The sequence below is a fragment of the Nicotiana attenuata genome, unplaced genomic scaffold (genome assembly GCF_001879085.1).
Source record: "Nicotiana attenuata strain UT unplaced genomic scaffold, NIATTr2, whole genome shotgun sequence".
In the NCBI taxonomy this organism is placed as follows: Eukaryota; Viridiplantae; Streptophyta; class Magnoliopsida; order Solanales; family Solanaceae; genus Nicotiana; species Nicotiana attenuata.
Genome location: NW_017674180.1, coordinates 76,891 through 89,586, shown reverse-complemented (window position 1 = coordinate 89,586; position 12,696 = coordinate 76,891). Strand labels below are relative to the sequence as shown.

Genomic DNA, 12,696 nt, shown 5'->3' with positions numbered 1-12,696 from the left:
AAAAAGAATCAACTGAAAATTCTCTGAGACAGATGAAGAAAACACTGTGTTTGCCGGAAAAGTACTGTAGCTGCCGGAAAAATCAGTGTAGTCGCCGGAAAAACTCAAAGTGGTCGGAATTAAAAAAATAAAAATATGGACAGGCTCGGAATTGCAGGGCGATCCAACTGTCCTGAAGAAGCGAAGCCGAAAAATGGCCGGAAGAGGCCTCACGCGCCGGCGCGTGGGACAGACGCGCCGCCGGCGGCAGAGTTCCGACAGGCGCGTGACGGCGCGTGGAGGGCTATTTTCCGGTGATTTTTTCTGGGGTTTGGTCGGATTTCTCTTGGGAACCTTGTGGTGGTGTTGGATTTTGCACAACACTGTTAATTAGTGACTTTGACGCAATAAGTCACTTAGGTCACCGGAAAATTGCACGGTGACTGAGTTCTTTCTTCCCGGAAGTCGCTGGAATGATGCACAGCGATATGTTTCTCACTAAAGCTCTGATACCATGTGAGAAAGCACGGGAGAAAATATATTATTGATGTATATACATATGTTACAATGAGCCCTATATATATACACACATAACATGTCCTACTCCTAACATATATTGGATTAGGGTTATTTATTTACTCCTATTTACATGACTATTCTAACAGTAAGCATCTAGTTTTTAACCAATTTCAATTACTTTTCATGAATGTTTAACATCAAAACTATGAATTTCATGGTAAAAATTAGGGTTTTTTTAGGAATTTTGTAAAATTGAGATTTACCCTTAAATTGAGGTCGGATTCCGAAACAAATCACATAACCGGATTCGGGGGTGAATGGGTAATCGGGTCTTGGTCCGAATCTCGAATTTCAACCAAGCGGGCCCGTGTTGACTTTTGTTGACTATTTTAAAAATTATCAAAATTGAACCTTTTTCATTTGTGGGTGGTTTCTAAAGCTTGCTTTGAATTGTTTGATCGATAATTGGCTAGATTCGGTTGGTTTAGAGGCTTGTTCGAAAGGAAAAGTCGTGATTAATTGTGATTTTGTTGCGGAAAGAGATTTTGATGTTGGTACTAGCGGAGTCCCGAGAGAGCTAGCCAGCTACCAGTTAGTGATTCGAGGTAGAGCTGCATTCCGTTTGCAGACCCTGGAGCCATTTTCCTATTTCTTGTATTGTTTCCTTTTATTTCGGACAGTAATGTATTTCTTTCAAACCTTGTATTTAGCTGGATCTAGACGCTCATGTACTTGTGACACCAAAATCTTGGGATGGTTTATGTTATGTCTTTGATCAGTTATTAGATAGCTACTGCTTTTCTTTTTATATTATACGGTTACGTTAGCTTGCCTGGCATTCGGTGTTAGGTGCCATCACGGCCCCGCAATTGGGATTTCGAGTCGTGACAAGGTGTGAGAGTGCAGACTGACTTTTCCTTTTTAAAATAAAAAAACTACTAATGCCACGATCATGAAAATAAGTAGATACATGCACTAAAAAGTTTTTGGGTGTAGAACTTGGGGGAAAAGAATGAAATTTGTGCAAAAGAATAATCTCTGTTCACTTCTTAAGAAGTACTGCCAAGATGCAGGAAAAAGAAAACACTACAAAATGCCGAGAGAGGAGGTAGTCAACAGTTCTAAACGGAGAAGGGAAATGGGGGCTGCTAATGAGGGTTTTTCAAAATATATACAAAAGGGTCCAAACCGGGTAAGGATTACAAATATGGGCCATTGGACCAGCTGATCCAGAGTGTAAAAATTCCTATATTATTTGTGATTCAAATTTACTTTCACACATAATATGCGTCAATGATTGAACTCTGTTTCCAAATTTCCAGAGAATATTGCCGGGTATTCACTTGCTTAGTAGGGATCACATTGTATCCTATTTGTAATCCCTTAAATACCTTAAGAGACCCAGTATGTGGGATCATAAAGCATCTGACTTCCACATAAAAGCCAAATATCAGATCCTGAATCCTGATTATAGGAACTTCACAATGCCTTCATCGTTTCATGTAACATACAACAACAACAACAACTACCCAGTAAAGTCCCACATAGTGGAGTCTGGGGAGGGTAATGTGTACGCAGACCTTACACTTGCCCCGATAGGGGCAGAGAGGCTGTTTCCGATAGACCCTCGGCTCAGAAAGACAAAAATAAAGTAAGAAAAAACAAGAGGAGAGAAATCATTAGTAACTCCAATGGAAATCGTAATAATAACAGAAACATAAAAACCGAAAGATGAATAACATGCAATAACAGTAACCATAATCTAAGGCCCGGGGCTAAGACAAACAACAAGAATAGTGTGGGTCCAACATAAACTGCAAGCCATCTAAGACCAACCCTAATCCAACCCCGCCTCACCCCCGGAATGAAGTAAGGAAAGCTTTACTACCCCTATCCTACAACCCTAATGCGTGACCTCCAGGCCTTCCTATCAAGGGCCATGTCCTCGGAAATGTGCAGTCGTGCCATGTCCTCCCTGATCACCTCTCCCCAATACTTCTTAGGTCTCCCTCTACCTCTTCCCGTACCCACCACGGCTAACCTCTCACACCTCCTCCGGTGCATCGTTTCATGTAACATCTTTTTATAAATATCTTCTCATGAAAAATTAACTACATTCTCGACATACTATCAGTACAAGGAACATAACCCCCCCCCCCCCACACACACACACACCCACACACCCTCCCCTCCACACACACAAAAAAAAAAGAAAAAAAAAGAGTAAACTATTGCAAGGTAAAATATTTAGTCAAAAATATTGTAAATAGTTGTGTAGAATTAGTTCGGCATTACTAGATGTAATGGAAGTAAATTAATGGCGAAAACTTGTTGGCTTTTGCAGGTATAACTGTATAAGATAGAGATGTGAGACTATATTTAACTTTTGTAGTTCTGCAAAGAAGAATGACTAAGAAAGGTGTAGAACTCACATACTATGCCTATAACAAAATATGACTATAGTCAAGCCGACTAGGTAGATGTTGTATTGGGGATGAAAGATTTGACAATTTCTACAGAAACATAATACACTCATAGTTTAGACGACCATATAGCCGACCGAAACTAATCCGGATAATGTAGATGTAAAGTATTCTTTCTTGGCTTTATGTATTGGGTTGAAAGTGATAAGAGTTTTCAGTACAAGATTACTTTAATAAACATTATATACTACTCACTCTTGTAGAGGGATTTGGATACGAAGGTCAAACTAATTAATTTCCGGTGTAAGAATTTGGAAAAAAGATTTTCAAGTTTTTTGAAATAAAATTTGCATAGTTAGAGATTACAAAAGTATTATAAGTCATGATAATTAGTCATTTAAAAGAACGGAAAAGGGCCTAAAATGCTCCTTTACTATGTGAAATAGGACGGGCTAGCCCTCCGTTAAAAGTTGGCCTCTATTCTGCCCTTGCCGTTAACAAATGGGCTCATATATGTCCTCCATCTAACATTTTGCATTTTAAAATTCTAAAACCATATATCCCCTAATTAAAAAAGCCACTTGGATTTAAAAAATACCCCCACCCCTCATCTTTTCCATACACCACCCTTGCCACCCCCAATCTTGCTGGATAACAACACTAAGAAAGTCACCGGCCATGGGACAGTCACTGAAACGAACGGAGTTGCCGGAAATTATCCGACCAACTAAAGTCACCAAAACTCCAAAATTCGATTATATTCAAAGAAAGACATGCACCCAAATTTATAGCCACAGTTAACGTCCGGAGACGGCGTTGGTACCACGGCGAAAAATACCGGAACAACACCAAAATGTTACACAAAAAAGGTTGGGAAACCCACACAGAACTATAAACTAAAATGGGTCATAAAGCAAAGCAATAATGATGAATAGTGAAGCCAAAAACAGTGATGGCATCAAGAGATGGGAGAAGATCTGAAAATGGTTAGCCTGGGATACTATTCTAACGACGATGAGCGTCGGAATAACATTGCTAAAGAAGCAAGGCAAGCGGCCGCCAATAATTTTTCCAGCAAGATTCCGGCAAAAATCCCAACCTTTTCTTGTTTGTCTTCTATTAGATCTAGCAAGCAGAAGTAGATAAAATACAAAAGAAGTTAAAGAAAGCCAAAGCTCGCCGGAGAGATGTTTCCGGCCAAATCTGAGGTCGCTGATTCACTGTCGATCGACAGTGTTTTTGTCCACAAGAACGAGTAAGAAGCGAAAGATAGGGGAGTAGCCATGATTGGTTGACTAGACGCACCAGTGATCAAATCCGGCGGCTGGCCGGCAAGAAGGAGGGTTGGCAGGCATCTCTCAAAGAGAGAGAGAAAGAGAGATATGGGGCTCCTGTTTGGGGGTGGGGTAGGGGCCCGGTATGGAAAAAAGGAGGGGTGGGGGTATTTTTTTAAATCCAGGTGGCTTTTTTTAATTAGGAAGTATGTGGTTTTGGATTTTAAAATGCAAAATGTTATTCCACGTGGATTTATGAATGTTCCGTTAGAGATGAAGGATATATATGAGCCCATTTGTTAATGGCAAGGGCAGAATATAGACCAACTTTTAACGGAGGGCTAGCCTGTCCTATTTCACATAGTAAAGGGGTATTTTAGGCCCTTTTTCGTCAAAAGAATAACCATAAAATTTTGAATAGTTCGAAATAATTACAATATCATGGTCAAAGAAGCCCCTTTTTTAACTCTCCAAATAGTAATAATGCCACATAAAATAGAACGCAGGTAGTATTCAAGAACTTTGTTGGGAATGTACTGTTTGATGTATTTAGAATCAAAATCACTGTTTTAATCTATCCTATGCTCAACCTTTTAATTTAGATCCAAGAAAAATTAAATGTAAGGAATAGTGTGACGATATTTTTTTTTGAGATGGTAACATATAGTGTGACGATATTTTTTTGAGATTGAATAATAGGGTGACTATATGCTAAAAGGTAACAGCTAAACTTACAGGTTTCAAGAAATCAACATGATCAACTTCCACAAAGCAAGGTGCACTGCCTGCAAATGCATAAGCTGTTGCATAAGCCAGCTCAAAAGCTCTACGCATCAAGAATCCTCCGAAAATTCGGCCATGGATGTTTCGTTGCTGTGGCTGGCAAATCAAAGAGTTCTGAAGACACGTATCCTTCATTAAAATGCTGTCTCTATCTGCCAAAGCAGGCATATCACAAAAGATTCGGCCCTCGGCCAGCAACTCGTTTAGCCCTTTCACTTCCTCACCCTGAATTTCCTTCTTCTGTTCCCCTTTTTTAATCTTTCTCATCTTGTTTCTTTCTTCTGCTTCTTCCCAGAGAAGCTTTTCTTTTTCAGTTTCAGGCAAAATCTGATTAATTGGAGCTGATTTTCCTGTCTTAGAGTCTCGGGCCACAAAAGTGAAGTTTGCAGTTAGAGCTAATGACTGTGAGGTACTGGATGCTTCTGCAAGAAATGTTCCATGTCATAGGAGACAATAACCACCAAATACAGAGGCAATGAAGCATGAGTGCATGACATAGAAAGCTATCAAAACTCGGTCCTTTGTAAAACCAGAGGTTTAAACAGAAAAAACTCTGAGAAACCTAGCCTTTCCAAGAAATATCTTCTATCACAATCAAATAATCTTCTTGTTAAATTTTATAAAATCATAAGGCATGTAAGCCTGCAATACTGTAATTCACCACTGCATTTTCCAGTAGAAATGAATACTGAAACAAATTCCTTCTTATTTATGAATACCACAGAGCTTTTAAAAGTGAAAGATACAAACAAGGATAAGCGTCATGGTGTTTTAAGCGAAAAGCGAGTTGCACACTTTTCGAAGTGAAGGGTACCATTTATGGAAAATATAAAAAGGTCTAAAATATATGACTTTAGTACTTATAGCATAAAACTGCTACAATACTTGCTAAATTTCAGCTTCTAGAATACAATAATGAAGATAGTAATCCAACATCAGTAAATTGTAATTTCGACAAGGCCACTGCAAGATAACGTCAATCTCAAAATTAGCTTTCAATTTTCATCTAATCAATTCAAAAAATAATTGTTGGCATCATTCAGTTTTTTATTTAATTTCTTTAATAACTGTACTAAGAGAGTAGATTTGAGAAGAGGGGGAAAAAAGCCTGAAAACTTAAAAAGAGGAAGAAGATTACTAGCTTACAAGGAGAAGAAGAGAGGGTGATTGCTCTAGATGAAAACTGAAGAAAGAAGCAAATGGCTTTTAATAGTAATGTGATATCAATTAAAACGATAAACAATGACACAAAAGTTAGTACTCCCTTCGTTCCATTTGTGAGGATGCATGGGAGAAAAATCTTTTTTTTCAATGATACAATGAGCCCTATATATAATACATATTCTACTCCTACTACATATAAGACTAGGACATATTCTACTCCTACTACATATAGGACTAGGAATATTTACACATAACTATCTAACACTCCCCCTCAAGCTGCATACAAATCATATATACCGAACTTGTTACATATGTAACTAAATACGAGGACTAGTGAGGGACTTGGCGAAAATATCTGCAAGTTGATCATTCGACAAACAAGGCAACTAGACTCCCACTGAGCAACAAAACCAAGTGGTTGCAGATAAACAGAAGTTGGCCGAAAGGTCGCCGGAAAAATTTGAAAATAGTGAGACTAAGCCGAATTCCACACTACAAAATAGGTTCTAAAATATCACTAGAAAACAGAAACTTTTTTGAAAATTACTATTCACGCCGGGAAATCACTGTTCACGCCGGAAAAAATAAAAGTTGTCAGAATTTGATGTAATTTATATGGGTAGGCTCGGATCACTAGACGAGTTGTCCTGAAGAAGTTTTATCAAAAAGTGGCCGGAATGGCTCACACGCCGGAAAAGTTACTGTAGCTCACCGGAACCCTAGTTCTGGCGACGCGTGACTTTCTGCCGGAGCAATTGACTGGGGTTTTGCCACCCGACTTTTCCGAACAAGATAGTAGTGTTGGTTTTCGCACAACACTTACCGATAAGGAGATAACGCAAATCAATCTTGAGTCGTCAACCGAAAAGACGCACAATAACTGACTTTTCTATTCAGATGGGACTGGAATTTCTGGGATCTAGTCGCACAAGGGTTTCGGATCTGATGGTGGTATATATGCACAGTATCACTGTAGCAGTGATGAACCCTGGGGACAAGACGAAGTTGCCGGAAAATTGCAAAGCGATGAGATCTTTCTACCTGGATGTTGCTGGAATGACGCACAATAATAGTTATCTCACTGAAGCTCGGATGCCATGTGAGAATACACGGGAGAAAAATCTATTTTTTTTAACAACGATACAATGAGCCCTATATATAATATATATTCTACTCCTACTACATATGGGACTAGGACATATTCTACTCCTACTACATATGGGACTAGGACATATTCTACTCCTATTAATATGGGACTAGGACATATTCTACTCCTATTACATATAGGACTAGGACTATTTAAACATAACTATCTAACACAATTTATGTGACGTAGTTTGACTCGGCACGCAGTTTAAAAAAAAGAGAAACACTTTGAAACTTGTGGTTTCAAAAGCTTAAAGGGTAAAAGTTTTTGTGAGGCTTTCAATTTGTGTAGCTGTAAAAGCTTCTCATTAAGGGTAAAAATAGCAAAATGAAAAGTTTAAAGTTAAATTGTTTCTAAATATATAATCGTGTGATTCTTATTGGAATAGACTAATAAGGAAAGTGTGTCACGTAAATGAAATGGAGGGAGTACTTACAAGTTACAACTAAAGAGCATTTTCTTCCACAGGATAAATTCCACAGGGAAGGCCAGTCATGTATGAATTGGTTTAGGAAATTGACATTCAAATTACAGTTGATTAAAAACAGCTCAAAAATTTAAGATAACTGTTCACGACCTGAGACCCTGACACTTATGCTTCACTTTTAAGATCCAGTATTCTTAAACGCACCCAAACATCCAGGACACAGGTGATATGGCAAGCATATGAACCCAATGCAACATATAAAAGAAAAGGAGCAGAATTCAATCTCATATTCAAGAACAATAAGTATCTCCTCTGTGTTCTCTAGTGAATCTATACCACTTGCACTCAGGCTTGGCCTTGTTTCTGGAGTTTGTTAATTACAACCCTTCCTGAACTGGCCATGTGGCTCAACAAAATTAACCAACTAATAACAGTTCATCTTCCATCGTCCCTTTAAGAATTTATTTCTGATTCATGAGTTTTCTTTACAAAAAAAGCTAATAACGAGAACAGTGAAACCATCTTTGTCACCATAATATCACAAGTGGTTTTGCAAATGTGTCTCAGCACCTTTTTCACATAGCGTTAATGTTTCCAAATGAGGTCTTCGCTAAAGTTTTATGATATGACATCCTTAATGGATCAGCCTTAAATCAGCACTAGGATAATGTTAACATAAGTTGAAGAAAGAGAACTGAAGGGAATCAAGCAGTTTACAAAGAATCTGATACATGGAAAAAGAACTCCCTTTACAGTGGCTAATATGAAAATCCTGAAAATAATTCAACCCAGCCTAATGTATCTAAATTGACTTCATCCGATGTTTGCACTTGCAGTGTCGAAAAGTATCAAGTTATGTGGGGCTTTAAGAGGAAACACAATTAAAGCAATTGATTTAGTGAAGAGAGATGCATAAGAAGAAAAAAACAATAATGGAAGAAACAATGGTACGAATAGATAAATTGAAAAGATTACAATTAGAGAAACTTATGAGGTAGAAGACATGTCAATCAAGGTCAAAATCATCTTAAATTTCTGATTCAGATTCAAAGATAAAATTTTAAATATTTCAAATTTATTTACTACTTACTAGTTTATACTTATGAATTTAATAATGATAAAACCCGCATACAAGGTGTATATAGAAAATCTAGTACCCAATTGCTGGAAGCAAGATGATGCATTGCTAAGCTCTATGTCGGTATGACAAATATTCATCAATTTGCAGTTTGAAAATCTCCACTTTAATTGGTGGTATTACCCTTGCATTAACAAAGGATTAACCTATAACCACTCCGGAAAGAGTATAGCACTAAATTTTTGTTAATAATTAACATGAAAGTAGATATGTCATTTCCTAATGACTCTGCATGAAAGCAGGAACAATTTTCCACGAAAATCACAACTTCTGAACTAAGTGAACTATGACTTTTGGAATATACCTGGTGAAGATTGCATCACTTCCAATTGAATCTCCATAGATGACCGACCAACCCATGTAACAGCGCCCTCTATTGTAAGATCAGTATCAATACGAATAGGTTTTTTCAGAAGCATCTTATCCACAGAAGCTGTAACTAGTATCAAGGGCCTAGTAGTACCATCATTACTGGAACAGTGCTGGATTGAAAAGAGAGAAAGAGAATATGAGGACAATACTTCATAAGAGAGGAAATTCTTTGGTTCATGATCAGCCAAAGTATGGCCAAGCAGGCAGCAAGTGGTCAAACACTGCATTGCTGGTGAAGTCCTACGACAAACAGACGTACATGACTAGCATAACAAAATTCTAATAATAAGAACAATCTTGTGTGATCATAACTGACAAACCAAACACAAACATGGTCAAGTCTTAAGTACACTGATATCATGATCCTGATAGCATTCAAGTCGAAACGTTTTAACTATAATAGTAGAATTTGTAACCTGGAAATAAGATAAAAGCAACCAGCTAGAACACGTTAAAATTACACCAATACTGTACAAATTATCTGCATTCAATGTCTATAATAAGTTAAATAAACAAATAACTTACTCCTAGAAAAAATTATTCATAACATTTTGTTTTACGTGATACTATTATGGAGTATTATAGTATAGTAGTCATATCCTTTTTTGACTACTAGTATCTTTTTATACTATATTTTACCTTGATTGTTTTCTTTATCTTATTTCCAGGTTACAAATTCTACTATTAAAGATAATGGGAGCTCAGCTCTAATAGATATGCAATAAGCAGGTGCTCAAAGCCTTGAAGAGTACCTTGAAGGATATAGTTCCAGCCAAAGCATCAAGGTCTTCAAGCAACTTTCCCATCCTAATCTCATTCCAGGGGTTCCTATATTGCTCTCTCAGCACATAATCAGAAGAGAATTTGTAAAGAACACTAGTCCTACTCTTAGATGGGGTCTTAGCAATCAAATCAGTTGGTGGAGAAAGATCAACTGGGACACTTGAAAGTCTCTCAAAGATACTTGATCTTGCTTCCCACAATGCATTTGTCACAGGTGAATGATACATACCTGGCCACAAACTGATTGGCTTTCTAATTGAAGAACCTGCATCAATGGTATCTAGTGTGGTTGCCACAACTGGGACTGGATCACTATTTTGTCCAACTGAAAATACCCTAGTCTGACACACCATTTGATCACAAAATGCAGTCGGTTTTTCATAATTGGCTAAGCCAAGCAAGAAATTTGAGAATTTGGGAAACCTTTTGGTAAAAAAATGCAATCTTGATGATGGGCTCCCCATTTTTTTATGGAGATGAAATTACACCAAATGAACAAATTTTGAGGCAAGATTTTGGGTTTTTCCTGATAGATACGATGGGTAGAAGAAGTGGCAAGAAAGTAGTGTTCTTGTAGGTTTCATTTTATCACACTTGGAGAATCTTTGGTGTATTTTGAGAAAGTTGTAGCTCTCAACTGGAAAGAATAGAGGCCGTTATATTGTTAAATAAAGATTCTTTGAACACCAAATGAATACTGTCAGATTGTATTGTATTCTGTTCAATTTCCTCTGGCATCAATATTGCTAATCCTTATATATCTACCCATTTCATGTTGGATTATCCTCCAAACTCATTCCTGAAAATTTATGATACGGAATTTTCTTGTTTGGATCATCTTGTCTTGTTAAATATAGGAGCAAAACGATCCCTTATCTTTATCTTTAGATTCAAAATAGTCCTTATTCTTTTATATTGGCACTAATAGTCCTCTTTCTAAGCAAAAGTGGTGCACTTTTGATAAACCCCACCGGTTTCTGTCACTCGCTAATGGTAGTACCACTATAACTGTAAAAGAATTTTTCCTCATGGTTTAATATGCCCGATTTTGTACTTTCTCTCCATTCATCAAGGCAATTCTGCCCTTCAATACATCAAAAACAACAATATACCAGGGTGTGACCCTACAAGTAGGGTCTAGAGACAGTGACAGTGACGAGGCCAGGAAATTTAATAAGATTGTTCAAATTTTGATTGAACACCCTTTCAATGTGGGCTATGCAAGGATGTTCAAAGTCTGTTTTTAATCAATAACAAGTAATATTTTACCTTATATATATTATATTTTTTCGGCGATGGGTGGTCAGTTGACCACCCTTGGGCCAACATAGTTTCGCCCTTTTTTGGAGAGAGTGGGGTGTACGCAAACCTTACTCCTATCCCCTATCTTTGTAGGGTAAAAAAATAATTTCCAATAAATCCTCGACTCAAAAAAAGTAGTTTTTTCAAACAGGTTTGAAAAATTCAAAAGAAAAAAAATAATGATGTAAATAATGTAGAATAGAAAAGTAATAACAACAATTAGTAAAGTTAACCAAAGTAAAAGAAATATCAGTAGCCATAGGGAGTAGCTAAGGTGTTCTAAACTAGAATCATGCTCCCCAACATAAAAGAGAGGAATCACTCGACTACCTAATAACCTTCTACTCTACTTGCTCATTACCTCATAACCTTCTACCCTAATCTTCGACCTTCATGCTCTCCTATCTTAGTCCTCGGTGAGCTGAAGATGTGCCATGTCTTGTCCAATTACTTCTCCTAAATTCTTCCTTGGTCTACCTCTACCTCTTTTTAGACATATTACTGTCAATATCTCACACCTCCTAATTGGGGTATCTGTGATCATCCTCTTCACATACCCAAACTATCTCAACCTCACTTCCCACAGTTTATCCACCATGGTGTCCACTCCTACCTTGCCACTTATATCTTTATTCCTAATCTTGTCTCTCTTAATATGCCAACACATCTATATAAGCTTCCTTATTTCCGCTACTTTCATTTACTTTCATCTTCTAAGGGCCCGATATACCCCTCTTTGGTAAATAATATGTTTTTAGCTTTCGTTATACTATCAGCCCATTTAAAGCCTTACCATTAATAAAGTAGCTACAATTGCCCATATTTTTAATGCTTGTCCACCCCAGTAATTAAAACGCCACATGGAAATAACTAACCCAAAACCCCTTTAAAATAACCAGTGACCCGTAACCTATATGGCATGTCAATTAAATACCATAGAACCGGATTAAAATTAGAAAGAGGGTTATTTTCTCTATTTGACGGTATTAGTTTAAACTTTAATTGTTTACTTATACTATTTTTTGATGTATGTATTGTATTGAAGTGAAAATGATGTCTAGTTTTTTGGTCATTACACTTAGTTTCTGTTTGCACCTTTATACTTTAGTGCTTGCATGTGCATTTTTCATATATAGTGGGTCTCTATTGTTTATTACATTACAAGGTTGGTTTGGTTAGGGTTTATTTTTTGTTTATTTCTAGTTCAGGGTTTTACGAGTTTTAAAGCCGAATATTATTGTTTTGTCGTATCTCTTTTGGGGATGTGGGGGGTTTTTGTTTCAAGCACAATTGATTGTACATGGTCCCAAATTTCTCTTCTATGTCCCTACGATATGGTGCACATGTGGGACATTGTTGGGTTGTCCCTTTATTGATTCTTGTAC

General features: G+C 37.2%; 1 protein-coding gene across 2 annotated transcripts in view; it reads right to left on the bottom strand.

The window, feature by feature from the left end:
- LOC109218147 (acyl-coenzyme A thioesterase 9, mitochondrial-like) overlaps positions 1-10,855 on the bottom strand; it is a 19,110-nt gene extending 8,255 nt beyond the window's left edge. The window contains exons 1-3 of one of the 2 annotated variants that reach the window (XR_002066729.1): positions 9,979-10,855; positions 9,159-9,336; positions 4,931-5,400 (exon numbers count right to left, since the gene is read on the bottom strand). Coding sequence is in view for 1 of the 2 variants with exons in the window: in XM_019382482.1 (XP_019238027.1) it covers positions 4,931-5,400; positions 9,159-9,336; positions 9,979-10,473 (1,143 nt within the window). In the remaining variant the exon portion in view is untranslated. The remainder of the gene's footprint in view (positions 1-4,930; positions 5,401-9,158; positions 9,337-9,978) is intronic. The other variant, XM_019382482.1, reaches the window with a different exon arrangement.
- Positions 10,856-12,696: the final 1,841 nt, after the last annotated feature.